Source organism: Atractosteus spatula, chromosome 13 (genome assembly GCF_055471065.1).
Source record: "Atractosteus spatula isolate fAtrSpa1 chromosome 13, fAtrSpa1.hap1, whole genome shotgun sequence".
In the NCBI taxonomy this organism is placed as follows: Eukaryota; Metazoa; Chordata; class Actinopteri; order Semionotiformes; family Lepisosteidae; genus Atractosteus; species Atractosteus spatula.
Window position 1 is genome coordinate 1,659,923 of NC_142718.1, and position 12,878 is coordinate 1,672,800.

The 12,878-nt window shown below is 56.6% G+C and overlaps 2 protein-coding genes and 1 non-coding gene across 3 annotated transcripts; 1 reads left to right on the forward strand and 2 right to left on the reverse strand.

The window, feature by feature from the left end:
* Window positions 1-404: 404 nt before the first annotated feature.
* slc16a8 (solute carrier family 16 member 8) lies at window positions 405-3,861 on the reverse strand. The gene is made up of 4 exons (XM_088930726.1): window positions 3,639-3,861; window positions 3,184-3,327; window positions 1,349-2,179; window positions 405-771 (listed from the first exon to the last, which is right to left on the reverse strand). Exons 1-4 carry the CDS (start codon window positions 3,853-3,855, stop codon window positions 446-448), a joined length of 1,518 nt encoding a protein of 505 aa, XP_088786852.1. The 5' UTR covers window positions 3,856-3,861; the 3' UTR covers window positions 405-445.
* A 4,316-nt stretch (window positions 3,862-8,177) lies between these two features.
* Window positions 8,178-11,710, reverse strand: cby1 (chibby 1, beta catenin antagonist). The gene is made up of 5 exons (XM_088930524.1): window positions 11,555-11,710; window positions 10,528-10,616; window positions 10,019-10,124; window positions 9,306-9,418; window positions 8,178-9,150 (listed from the first exon to the last, which is right to left on the reverse strand). Exons 2-5 carry the CDS (start codon window positions 10,603-10,605, stop codon window positions 9,070-9,072), a joined length of 378 nt encoding a protein of 125 aa, XP_088786650.1. The 5' UTR covers window positions 10,606-10,616; window positions 11,555-11,710; the 3' UTR covers window positions 8,178-9,069.
* A 362-nt stretch (window positions 11,711-12,072) lies between these two features.
* Window positions 12,073-12,145, forward strand: trnar-ccu (transfer RNA arginine (anticodon CCU)). The gene has a single exon. It is a non-coding gene; the product is annotated as a tRNA-Arg (tRNA).
* The last annotated feature ends 733 nt before the right edge of the window (window positions 12,146-12,878 follow it).

The following is a 12,878-nucleotide window of genomic DNA, read 5'->3' on the forward strand; positions in this document are numbered from 1 at the left end:
AGCTCATGTCTTCATGAGCCTCTATAAGGTGAACAACTGGAGTACCTCCACCCTGAGAGAGAGCAGTCTGTCACCCCCCCGCACCCCCACAGTCCACGGCACTGTCCAGTTGTTCCTGACGCGGTGAGGACTGGGGACAGCGCCCGAGACATGAAGATAGAGGAGGAGGTGGGCTGTAAGCACAGTGCTGAAGTCTCTCTTGCCCAGATGGAGGCTTTTGTTTTTAGCTTTAATTCAGGCTTTCTGGGCTCAGTCCAATTATTGAGACAGTGCAGTCTGAGGAGAGAGGTCTAGATGCGATAGGCACTCTATATAGAGCATTTAACAGCAGAGGGAAAATGCAAGACGTTTATAATACCTTTTAAGACGAGACTTAATTTTTGTCACAAGGGCAGTGAGTTTATTGCAAGACGTTACTGGCTAAGTGAAGTATCGGAGAAGAACCTCAGAAGCTCTCTCTCTCCACCGGACACTCCATGTTTAACCCCAGCTCCTCCTCCCGCAAGGCCCCTCCCCCGTGGGCCAGGTCTTCCTGGTGATTGGGCGGGGCCAGCTCGGAGGAGGAGTGGTTTCGGTGGGCATTGTTGCCGTCTGCCAATGGGGAGTCCGCTTCCCTGTCTGTCCCCGCCCCCTTGGCCGTGTCCCGGGAGCGCTGGCCCCGCCCCACGCAGCAGTAAGAGGCCACACTGAGGATGACCGCGGCAGCGATGACTTCGCCGCCGGCCATGTAGAAGATCAGCTCGTAATTGTTGAAGGCGTCGACCAGCCGGCCTGCAAAACACCAGGGGCAGGGTTAGTCCGTTGGCATTGTGTTGACTGCACCAAGACATTAACCCTGAACCATTGCCCCTTATTTTAGTCTTAAGCCTCTTAAGACCTTTAAGTCTTGAACTCCGTTGCAGCTCAGAATCTATCCATCCATTTTCTAATCGCTTCTATCAATTCAGGGTCATTGGGCAGCCGGAGCCTTTCCCAGCAAGCACTGGGCGCAAGGCAGGGTACACCCTGGGCGGGACGCCAGTCCATCCCAGGGCACGCGCAGAGACACAAACACACACCCACACTTTTCCCAGACCAGTTTTCCCAGAAGCCAGTTAATGTACCAGCATGCCTCTGGATGGTGGGAAGAAACCAGAGCACCCGGAAGTGATCACGGTAAGAACATACAACCGCCACACAGGACCGGCCTGAACCCGGGGCCTCAATGCTGTGAAGCAGCAATGCTGACCTCTGAGCTACTGCACCACTCCAGCCCAGGATCCTGCAGTTTAAACCCCCGAGTCCTCGTCCCACCTCTCTCCTCCCCTCCCTCCTTCCCCCTTCCCGCGCCCGTCCCTCACGCACACACCTGCGGAGGGGGGTCCGATGAGCACGGCCACGGCCTCGATGAGCAGCACCAGCCCCAGGGCGCTGGAGAAGGCGGAGGAGCCCACGATGCCCATGAGCACCTCGAACTGCAGGGCGCCCACCATGCCGTAGGAGACGCCGAAGAAGACGCAGAAGACCACCAGGCCCCGGTAGTCCGTGGCCCGGGCGGAGCACACGTCCGTCAGCCCGTTGAACAGCAGCGCCAGGCTGAAGAAGTAGGCGGCCCTGGGCCGGACCCAGCGGAGCCCGGCGATGACGCCGCAGGTGGGCCGGGCGAAGATGTCGATGAAGCCGATGATGGACAGCAGGAAAGCCGCCTCCCGGTCAGGCACCCCCTGGTCCTTGGCGTAGTTGACCAGCAGGATGGGGGGCACGAACAGCCCCAGGACGGTCACGAACTTGGCCACGGCGTAGACCACGAAGCCCCGGTTGCGGAAGACGCTGAAGTCCAGCAGCTTCCTCCTGCTCTTCCGGTCGCTCCTCTTCCCGGCCCTCCCGCCCTCCGCCCCGCCCTTGGACGGCAGCATCTCCTTCAGCTCCTGGGGGGCCGCCCCCTCCCGCCCCCCGCCACGGCGCCCCAGGGGCCTCATCACGGCCCCGCAGGTGCAGCAGTTCAGCAGCAGCCCCCCCATGATGAGGAAGCCCCCCCGCCAGCCGTAGTGGTCCAGCAGCACCTGCCCCAGCGGGGAGAGCGCCGTCAGGAAGACGGGGCTGCCCGCGGCCGCCAGCCCGTTGGCCAGCGGGCGCCGCTTGTCGAAGTAGCTGCCCAGCATGATGAGGGAGGGCTGGAAGTTCAGGGCCAGGCCCAGACCTGCGGGCGGGGGGGGGGAGAAGGAGAAGGTAAGGAGGGCAGGCAAGACGGTAAAGGAGAGCCAGAAGCAGAGAGAAGAGAGACAGGAGTAAGTCACTGCCTGCTGCGGTTTCTTCCCAGACTACAACCCACGAGATCACTCCCGACAGGACCGCTGGACAGCCTGCAGGGCCCATGACAGACCGACTGAAGGCAGGGCGTCCTACCTGTGAGCTGCGTGGCTGACCGCCTGCGAGAGAGCGACTGAAGGTGGGGCGTCCTACCTGTGAGCTGCGTGGCTGACCGCCTGCGAGAGAGCGACTGAAGGCGGGGCGTCCTACCTGTGAGCTGCGTGGCTGACCGCCTGCGAGAGAGCGACTGAAGGCGGGGCGTCCTACCTGTGAGCTGCGTGACTGACCGCCTGCGAGAGAGCGACTGAAGGCGGGGCGTCCTACCTGTGAGCTGCGTGGCTGACCGCCTGCGAGAGAGCGACTGAAGGTGGGGCGTCCTACCTGTGAGCTGCGTGACTGACCGCCTGCGAGAGAGCGACTGAAGGCGGGGCGTCCTACCTGTGAGCTGCGTGGCTGACCGCCTGCGAGAGAGCGACTGAAGGCGGGGCGTCCTACCTGTGAGCTGCGTGGCTGACCGCCTGCGAGAGAGCGACTGAAGGTGGGGCGTCCTACCTGTGAGCTGCGTGACTGACCGCCTGCGAGAGAGCGACTGAAGGCGGGGCGTCCTACCTGTGAGCTGCGTGGCTGACCGCCTGCGAGAGAGCGACTGAAGGCGGGGCGTCCTACCTGTGAGCTGCGTGGCTGACCGCCTGCGAGAGAGCGACTGAAGGCGGGGCGTCCTACCTGTGAGCTGCGTGGCTGACCGCCTGCGAGAGAGCGACTGAAGGCGGGGCGTCCTACCTGTGAGCTGCGTGGCTGACCGCCTGCGAGAGAGCGACTGAAGGCGGGGCGTCCTACCTGTGAGCTGCGTGGCTGACCGCCTGCGAGAGAGTGACTGAAGGCGGGGCGTCCTACCTGTGAGCACCCCGGCGGAGAGGTAGAGCTGGATGATGTTGGTGGTGAAGGAGGCGGCCACCATGCCGGCCGACGCCAGGAGACCCCCGAGCAGCATCACGGGGCGGCAGCCGAACCTGTTGACCAGGATGCTGGAGACGGGGCCTGCGGAGAGGAGGGGCGAGGCGAGAGGGGTCAGTCTACAGTCTTTGTGTAACAGCCGGTGTCTGTGCTGAGGTGCCCGGGGAGCCTGTGCCTTATCAGCGAGTACTTTCCAGCTGTACAGGCCTCCTGTTAACAGCAGTGTGCAGCCGGATATCCGGTCCTCACTGGGTCCCAGCCTAGTGAATCTCCCTCCAGCCTCTGGGGTCAACGTCTGCCTTTTCTCTATAACTTTTAACTAGAAACATGCTGAAAATCGTATGTCTTCATGGAACGGGCAGTACAGGGTCTCCCTGGGAAACTGAGCTGCTCACCGGTGCCGTACAGCATGGCCAGCATGATGGAGGAGATCCAGGCCGTGTCGCTGTAGCCCACACCGAAGTCCTTCATCAGCTCCTTGAAGTAGACGCTCACCGCCTTGGGGAAGGCGTAGGAGAAGCCCGTGACGACGAAGCAGCTGAGCAGCACCACCCAGCCCCAGCCGCCGTCCGGGGGCCCCGCCGCCGCCGCCCTCCGGCCCCTCGCGCCCATCGCCCTGCCCCTGGGGGGAGAGGAAACACCGGTCAGCTTCAGCTGGACCGCCGGACAACCAGCCCCCGGTCAGACCCGCTGGCCCCGCGGGCTGAGGCTGCCTGCCGCTGCTTCAGACTGGTCGGTATGTGGAGCTCAAGCCCTGAGTGCACACACAGCAAATTAATACAAAACAATCACAACAGTAATACGATTAGCAGGCACATAACATGCTAACAGTAATCTCTGAAAGCCTTTCAACACCAGGAACATGATGTCCCCCCGTTTTCTTGTGTAAGTCAATGCTGAAAGCTTAAAGACACAGTTAACATAGTGGTGGGAGGGTGGGACCCTGGCTGTGATCTCTGTGATGTTGGGGCTCATCCTGGACTGGGACCCTGGCTGTGATCTCAGGGCTGTAGGGGCTCATCCTGGACTGGGACCCTGGCTGTGATCTCCGAGACGTAGGGGCTCATCCTGGACTGGGACCCTGGCTGTGATCTCCGAGACGTAGGGGCTCATCCTGGACTGGGACCCTGGCTGTGATCTCAGGGCTGTAGGGGCTCATCCTGGACTGGGACCCTGGCTGTGATCTCCGAGACGTAGGGGCTCATTCTGGACTCGGACCCTGGCTGTGATCTCTGGGATGTAGGGGCTCATCCTGGACTGGGACCCTGGCTGGGATTTCCAGAACACTCTTGGGTGGGCACAGGGGACTATTTTGGATGAGAAACTACTCAGGGAGCAAAAGAGGTGTCATGAGACTGGTCCGTACAACGTGATTCCTTAATTTTTTACGCCTAATTAAACCATTCTTTCCTAATTTTCTTTTTTTTTCCCCATCTTAATTAAGATTTACGTCTGAGCAGTTCATTCTGTCCTTCAGCAAGGGCCTCCCTGACTGACCCACTTTGACCAGCTTAAAACCTTCCGAAAATAAAGGCCCTCTTTTCTGGAAATAATCCCTATTTGATCATCTGAGCAGAGAGAGTTGTTAGGGCCGTCAGACGGGGGGCCGGGGTGTCACCCCCCCAGCGAGGGGGCCTGTGAGTCACTCCGCACTCCTCGCACGTGTCAGAAAACCCAGCGTTCAGCCGCTCGGCTCTACGGGGTGTTGGGCAGGTGAGCCATGCTTGAGCGCCTGTGCGACACGCGGACCGGTCGGAGGTCACAGTCCCGCTCCGGGTCCCTCTCCCAGGGCCGGCAGCTCCGCGAGATCATCTGCCCTTCGCCCTCACCTAGACACGGGCAAGAGGCGCTGGGCGGCGATTAGCCCTACCAGATGAGAGGCTTTGAGGATTATATCAGGCTCAGAGGTTATTAAAACAGCCTCGTTAGAGCCGGCAGAACGTGCTGCACGCAGCCTCCACACAGACAGCCCTGGCCGGGAGCCGCTGTGCTCGTGGCTCTGGATACGAGCTCCAGGACGCCCTGCTCTCAGACACGTGACGCTGCAGAACAGTCACTCCTTCCCCCTTTAGAGCGACAGGTCTCAGCCCAGTCCTGACAGTGACAGGAATGTCTGAAATAATTCCAAACTGGATTTTTCTCAAGCTCCGGTTATGGAGAATCACACTGTCCTCAGACTAGGGCACGGCACCAGCTCTACAGATCAGAAGACAACTGCGGTTACGTTTAAGGAACAGATGAGCCAGGATTTGAACCAGGTGATGAGGAAGTGATGGACTTTCCTCCTAGTCCACCAGCTGCTGTCCCCTGAGCGTGAGCACTTGACGATCAAGCACTTAGAACAGAACAGGTAAAACCCTCCACTATAAATTCTCTAAAACCAACATCTTTTGGACTTCAACACAGTGCGACACATTCTCAGCTCGTCCCGAGAGAGTGACCACAAACGAAAGGACGATTCCACATGAAGTACGTTAGGATTATAGAAACCAAGAAATTCGAGCCCGAAGTGTCTGTTCGTCCAGCCAAGCTTTACTGTATGCATACAAGGAACCACAATAAGCACCATAATAGTTATAGTATGAGTATAGCTCAAAGGGGCTATGGCCCTACACAGCTTATATATACCTGTCTCTCTTTGAGGTATCTTCCTCACACTACTCCTGGACTCGGACAGCACTTAAACCTGTCTTTCTCATCGGGAGTTTAGTGTAAACAGTCAACATCTGGGGGTAAGTACAGGGGGGAGTTCAGCTCATCATCAGGGTTAGAAGAGAAAAGACAGTTAACCTGGGGGACCTCTCGCTCACCTGCCGGTCTCCCTGACTCCTCCCACGTGTGGCCGCCTGTCCCTGTGTTTCGGTCTCGGTGCAGCCGGACAGAGCTGCGGTCAGGGCCAGGAGGCACGCTGCCCTTTTCAGCCTCCGTCGGCTGGAGCGATAGTCCAGTCAGGGCCGCTGCTCCTCCGCTGTCTTCAGGGCCATGGTGCGAATCTGGAGCCCAGCTTCCACACACACGCCAGCCCCTTCCAGAGAGTCCTCCTGGGGATGAAGGCTGTCCCTGCTCCTCCGGCTCAGCTCTCTGAACAGCTCTCACCCTGCCCTCTCTCTCCCTCTCCCTCTCTCTCTCCGCTTCCCACCTTTCAACGATCTGATTTAACCAGGGAGGGCTGTGCGACGCAACTCCATCCCTCCTCCCTCCGTCTCTCCACCCCGCCTCCCCCTTCCGCAGCCAGGACTCCCAGATCCCAGCTCGGCACCCCAGCCTGGCCTGAAACAGCCGCCCTCGCTCGCTCTTCTCCCGGACAGTGTCCAGTGTCCAGTGTCCAGTGTCCAGAGCCAGCACAACGCACCCGTCGCCTGCAGACCCCGGCCTTCTTCTGCTCCAGATGAGTTTAACTTGCCACTTGCTTCCCTCGCCCATCAAACAAGGCATCTTGATTTTTCCATTTCCTTTAATTTCACCAGTTTTATTGCCCCAGTCCCTCTCTGCCAGCAGCAGGACACTGGAGCTGCCGGCGAGGTGAGGAAAGCAGAGACCCCGACGAGTCCGGAGTCAGTGTCGTATTGATGGCAGGTTTTTAAAGTCGCGCTGGACACTGGAGGGATCTCTCTAAATAAAGAGCAGGCGGAGTTTGTTCCTCTGGCATGAAGATTTAAGTCCCATGCTGACAGGTAAAAAGAGAGAATAAAAAACTCCAGGTTGGTTCACTTAACAGGGCAGGGTCCCCGGCAGGGGGGCGGGGTGGAGGTGAGAGCTCTCAGGTGGCACATCCCCAGAGCCTCCCCTCCTGTCTCCCCCTGCTGGAGAGCTGGAGAGCTGCTGGCGAGGGGGGCCGGCCGCGTGTCTTGCTCTGCGAGGGTGGCTTTGCACTCCTCAGCTTCGCCCTTAATCCCCTTCGTGTCACCACACACAAAGAGCCCCATTGTCCCCAGCCCCTTGCAGCAACCTGCAGATTAATCAGCAAAACAACAGACCACTTCCTCCCCGGACCACAGCTCCTCGGCACTCAGACAGCTAAGGGCAGAATTTAGTTGCGAAATGAGAAAACAGCAGTGTCTCCAGTCCAGTCAGGAGTGTGTCAGTGTGAGAGGAGAGGGACAGCAGTGTCTCTAGCAGTGTCTCCAGTCCAGTCAGGAGTGTGTCAGTGTGTGAATTCAGGGGCAGTGTGAGAGGAGAGGGACAGCAGTGTCTCCAGTCCAGTCAGGAGTGTGTCAGTGTGAGAGGAGAGGGACAGCAGTGTCTCCAGTCCAGTCAGGAGTGTGTCAGTGTGAGAGGAGAGGGACAGCAGTGTCTCTAGCAGTGTCTCCAGTCCAGTCAGGAGTGTGTCAGTGTGTGAATTCAGGGGCAGTGTGAGAGGAGAGGGACAGCAGTGTCTCCAGTCCAGTCAGGAGTGTGTCACTGTGTGAATTCAGGGGGAGTGTGAGAGGAAAGGGACAGCAGTGTCTCTAGCAGTGTCTCCAGTCCAGTCAGGAGTGTGTCAGTGTGTGAATTCAGGGGGAGTGTGAGAGGAGAGGGACAGCAGTGTCTCTAGCAGTGTCTCCAGTCCAGTCAGGAGTGTGTCAGTGTGTGAACTCAGGGGCAGTGTGAGAGGAGAGGGACAGCAGTGTCTCCAGTCCAGTCAGGAGTGTGTCAGTGTGTGAATTCAGGGGCAGTGTGAGAGGAGAGGGACAGCAGTGTCTCTAGCAGTGTCTCCAGTCCAGTCAGGAGTGTGTCAGTGTGTGAATTCAGGGGGAGTGTGAGGGGAGAAGGACAGCAGTGTCTCTAGCAGTGTCTCCAGTCCAGTCAGGAGTGTGTCAGTGTGAGAGGAGAGGGACAGCAGTGTCTCTAGCAGTGTCTCCGGTACATTCATTTGTATCTTTAGTTAATAAGGCACATAAACTTGTACCCGATACTGGGCTTTGTGAAGATAAGAAATTTAAGGAATACAAGAACTAGGTCAACCAATTTAATGTACATAAAATGAAAAATTCAACACAAACGCTGAAAGCACAACTACTACCCAAAAAAAACAACAGCCATAGCATGAGTCTCCCAATGCCTTTCAGATTCCTGCAGACAGCTCTCCAGGCAGCGAATGAATCCAGATGTTCCCATTCGACTGTAGAAACCTTATTCACTGACGCCGAACAGGCAGGAGGGGGGTGTCCGTGCGACCAGGGGCAGCTCATCGATCCTGCAGGTCTTGCTCCGTTTCCTCATCCTTATTTCCTGTGTCCATTTGACCCAACTCTTCCAGTGGACGTGGAAGCCAAGTGGTGAACGCAAGGCTTGGTTTTGGCCAATCCTTCGTACCAGGGCCATGAAGCTTTTCATCCTTCTCTTTTAAACCTCAAGATCAAAGGGATTTCATCCCCTCGAAACCTTCACTTGGACTACAGCTGCTCTTCTCTCGCCCCTCGACTTAAAAGCTTACAAATTGAGGAACGTCTGGCTCCGTGGGCTTGACTGACCTGTTACAAACCGTTCGAGGAACGAAGCGGCTGCGATTATTCTAGACGAAGGAAGGAGACGTGAAGCACAAAGTGACAGGAGAAGTGAGCAGACCGTCCCCTGGAATACAGTCCTTCTGGTGCAAGACGAGTGTGTTGGACGGACACAGGAAGAGCACGCAGAAGGAGCTGCTCTCTGGACGTGGGGGAGCGTTGTGTGGACTTGTACAGTGCAGTTTGATACTTCAGGATAAACAGTATTTCCAGCTGTTGACAGACCCTCCTCCTTGCTCCTCACTGCTCTCCGGCTGCGTCTCGAACAGTCCTGGGACGGCCCCTGTCTCTCTCTCCCACCACCCAGGGGTGGTGGCGGTCCCGGGACGGCCCCCTCCTCTCACTTCCTGCGGCGGCTGTGGTTCTTCACCTCCTCCAGCTCCTTCTCCATGAGGTGGGACTCGGCCGTCGTCTCCGAGAGCTGCAGCAGACAGAGACACGCAGGTGAGCTGCGTCAGGCTCAGGGGAGAGGGGAGGGGAGAGGGGAGGGGTGAGAGAGAGGGTGGGGAGAGGGGGAGGGGAGAGGGAGAGGGGGAGGTGGGGCCGGTGGAAGGAGGGGCCCTGCTCCCCGCTCACCATGTCCAGCAGGATGTCGATCTTCAGCCTCAGCAGGTTGTTCTCCTCCTCCAGCTGCAGGTTCCTCTTCTTCAGCCTCTGGACCTCCTTGTGGGAGACATTGCCCCCGGACTCTGAACACCAGACACACAGACACAGGTCTGCCGATCAGTACAGCACACCGGTACACCTGTACACCTCAACACAGCAACACACACACACTGGATCTGTACAGCACACCTGTACACCTCAACACAGCAACACACACACACTGGATCTGTACAGCACACCTGTACACCTCAACACGGCAATACACATGCACTGGATCCGTACAGCACACTTGTACACCTCAACACGGCAATACACACGCACTGGATCCGTACAGCACACTTGTACACCTCCACCTCAACACAGCAAGTCATATAGCAGCAGACGCACACACAACACCAGATTAAAACAACACCTCTAGCTTCATATAAAGCACTTAGATTTATTGGTGATACTGTCTGTTTCAATTCAACCAATTCAACTGTATAGCTATAAAGCACTTAGCTTTATAGGATTAATTAGCTACTGGTAGCCAAATGGTCTCCTCTTGTTTTCATACACTCAGATGTTTCATATTCTTATGTTTCCTACAACTGCAGAAGTACTTAAATCACAGTGCAACATCACTACACCCTACAGATTAGGGGTGTCAGTGTGGCTCAGATGGACAAGCCCTCAGTGCTGACCTGTGATCCACTGCCCATCCTCAAACCTGAGGCTCTGCCCCCCAATATTCATCGCCGGCGCCCCATATTCCAGACCCAGCTCGATCTCCCGGGTCGACCGGTCCAGCTGTGGCAGAGCAAGGAGAGAAGAACAGGGGTCAGAGGAGAGAAGACCCAGACCCAGGCCAGTGTCCAGAGCTGGACAGGACCGCTGTGAGGAAGACCCTACAGAACACAGCCAGGCCAGTGTCCAGAGCTGGACAGGACCGCTGTGAGGAAGACCCTACAGAACACAGCCAGGCCAGTGTCCAGAGCTGGACAGGACAGCTGTGAGGAAGACCCTACAGAACACAGCCAGGCCAGTGTCCAGAGCTGGACAGGACCGCTGTGAGGAAGACCCTACAGAACACAGCCAGGCCAGTGTCCAGAGCTGGACAGGACAGCTGTGAGGAAGACCCTACAGAACACAGCCAGGCCAGTGTCCAGAGCTGGACAGGACCGCTGTGAGTAGGTGCTGTGGACAGGCTCACCGTGTGCAGGTTGGACAGAGAGGCTGATTTCCTGGGCGGAGTCCTCTTGGGGCTGAAGCTCTTCCCGAACAGGGGCATGGCGGCGGCGTCTACAAAGGAACCAGACACAGGTCAGAGGGGGACCCCACACAGACAGGACTTACCTGTGCTGCTTCCTTTCCAGCTCCCTGCTGGAACCCGCTGAGCAGCAGCAGCACACAGCCCCACCGAAAGATCAATCACGACCACTGCTGCTGCTGATCACGCCAGCTCACGGCCTGCCCGGAGCCGCGCAGAACTCTCTGCTCCAGCTGGTGGATAGGTTTACATTAATATTCCTTTCTGCTGTGTTCTGGGAAAAGCGTGACTGGAGAAAAGGGGAGAGAGATCGGGAAGACGGAGAGGCGGCCGAGAACGCAGCAGGTGTGTCAATGTGGCTGATCAGCAGTAAAACTGCCCAGAGAATATCCGTCTCCCCCAGCTCCCATCCTCGCAGGCCGAGCGTTTGACAGTCTCTCAATACCAGCACGTCCTATTATTTACCAATAATAATAACAACCCGCCAGCTCAGCAGCCCGGGCAGATAAGGAGAGACTTTCGGTGACGACGAGGCCAGCTGACCGAGCCCGGCCAGACGGGGAAAGAGCAGGCAGCTCAGGGGGGGGGGAGGTTTGATCCTCACGGGTCCGAGCGGCTCCGCTCGCCTGCAAAGCCGGGGCTGCAAAGGGGGAAACGCGGAGTTTCAGACGGGGCAGAGAGCCTCGCCTGGGGTTGATATTTATTTATGCGAGATTGAGTCTTGTGTCCGGCGCTGCTGAGCGCGTCTAACCCAGAGGTCCGCTCTCTGGGCTCCGGGCCATGCAGACACGGGGCATCGGCACAGCTTCACCGCGCAGAACACGATACGGAAAAGGGCGAAGACACGGGCTGTTGTTGTTTTTTTTTTAGTTAAATGCCGATCGGACGCGGTTTAAGGCACATTTATGCGGCCCGATCATTTTCTCACTGTTGCCAGCAGTGTCAACGAAGAAAACTGGAATGGACTTACCGTGATGTCCTGCAGTCCGGTATAATACTTCCCGCAGCTTCGACGCGCTTTGGCTACTATTGCTCTGAACACAAAATGTACACTTGATAGTAAAGTAATTCACAAAGAGGGCAACACTCGCCGCAGCTCTCCGGCATCAACACAGCTGCTGCGCCTGTGCGAGCGTTTCAAGTCTTCAACGGACAGTACATCGGGGGTGGCGAATAAAATAAAATACATTCTTATCGTGTGATTTACATTAAAACAGCCTGAGGTTTTTGTCGGGGATAATGAGTTTAAGACTTTAATGCTTAAGTAATCCACAATATGACAGGTAATAGTTTTGATGTGGTATGCATTTCGACAATACATACTTATTTTGCCCCCTTTGCCGAGTTTCGAAATGGAAGCGCCCAACCGGCGCTTCCGAGATAAGCTCCGTCTCCATGGAGACGGCGTCATGCGCGACGTTGCCGTGTCAGCGCAGGGACCGCTGGGAAGCGATAAAAGCCTGCGAGTGCCATCACGTGTTGTAATCAGCCCCAGTGGCCTAATGGATAAGGCACTGGCCTCCTAAGCCAGGGATTGTGGGTTCGAGTCCCATCTGGGGTGGGCTTAATTTTTTAAAATTATTTAAAATTAATTGCGTTGTGTATAGTTTTAGTATAAATAATCGACGCCGTTGTATCGAATTGTGAATTTTCCACGTAATACATGCTTTCTTAATTTAGGGTAGTAGACATTCTGACCACAGCCAGACCGTTATTTCTTCATCGTTATGTGCCGCAGTTGCCTGAGCGAGATTTTAGCCGCAGAGCTGCCTGTTTATACACAACTGTATGAGCTGGTTGCTTAAGATGGGAAGAGGATGTGAAATCTTTGCTCTGCACTCCGATGGTGAAGTGAGTTATGCCAGAGAGTTTGCAGAAGTCATGTTTCAGCGCGGCGTCGGTGCAGCCCGTCCAGTTGGAGTCGCGGAACCAGGCCGAGGAGAGCCCGTGACACTTGAGGAGTCCGGGCGGGCGAGAGCGCTTTCTCAGATCCCGGTCAGCACGGCTGTCGGCTGGGTATCACAGTGACAAGCACACGCAGGCTCGGCGGTGAGGCAGGGCAGAGGGGAGAGACGATTAAAACAAAGTACCGTTGACGTGTCAAGTTATGTTAAGCTGTTTCTGTAAATAAATTCAGTACCTCCGACTATTCTTCGAATGCATGTGTACAGTATTTCATGTCGTTAAATGTCAATTAGCGGTGTTCGTGTTTTGTTAGTGGTTATCAGTAAAGCATTTAAAAAAAAAAATCACTTTCTCGAATCACAGCGCAAAGACCGCAAGCAGAACTTCGG

What these genes read in the sequence shown, in the direction of transcription:
- slc16a8 (XM_088930726.1), bottom strand. Translation starts at nt 3,855, where the DNA reads ATGGGCGCGAGGGGCCGGAGGGCGGCGGCGGCGGGGCCCCCGGACGGC. An exon ending in CTCCGCCGGGGTGCTCACAG is followed by an intron (nt 2,180 to 3,183) that starts GTAGGACGCCCC and finishes CCCCGCCCGCAG; the next exon opens with GTCTGGGCCTGGCCCTGAAC. An exon ending in CATCGGACCCCCCTCCGCAG is followed by an intron (nt 772 to 1,348) that starts GTGTGTGCGTGA and finishes GGTGTTTTGCAG; the next exon opens with GCCGGCTGGTCGACGCCTTC.
- cby1 (XM_088930524.1), bottom strand. Translation starts at nt 10,605, where the DNA reads ATGCCCCTGTTCGGGAAGAGCTTCAGCCCCAAGAGGACTCCGCCCAGG. An exon ending in CTCTGTCCAACCTGCACACG is followed by an intron (nt 10,125 to 10,527) that starts GTGAGCCTGTCC and finishes GCTCTGCCACAG; the next exon opens with CTGGACCGGTCGACCCGGGA. An exon ending in TCGACATCCTGCTGGACATG is followed by an intron (nt 9,151 to 9,305) that starts GTGAGCGGGGAG and finishes TGTCTGCTGCAG; the next exon opens with CTCTCGGAGACGACGGCCGA.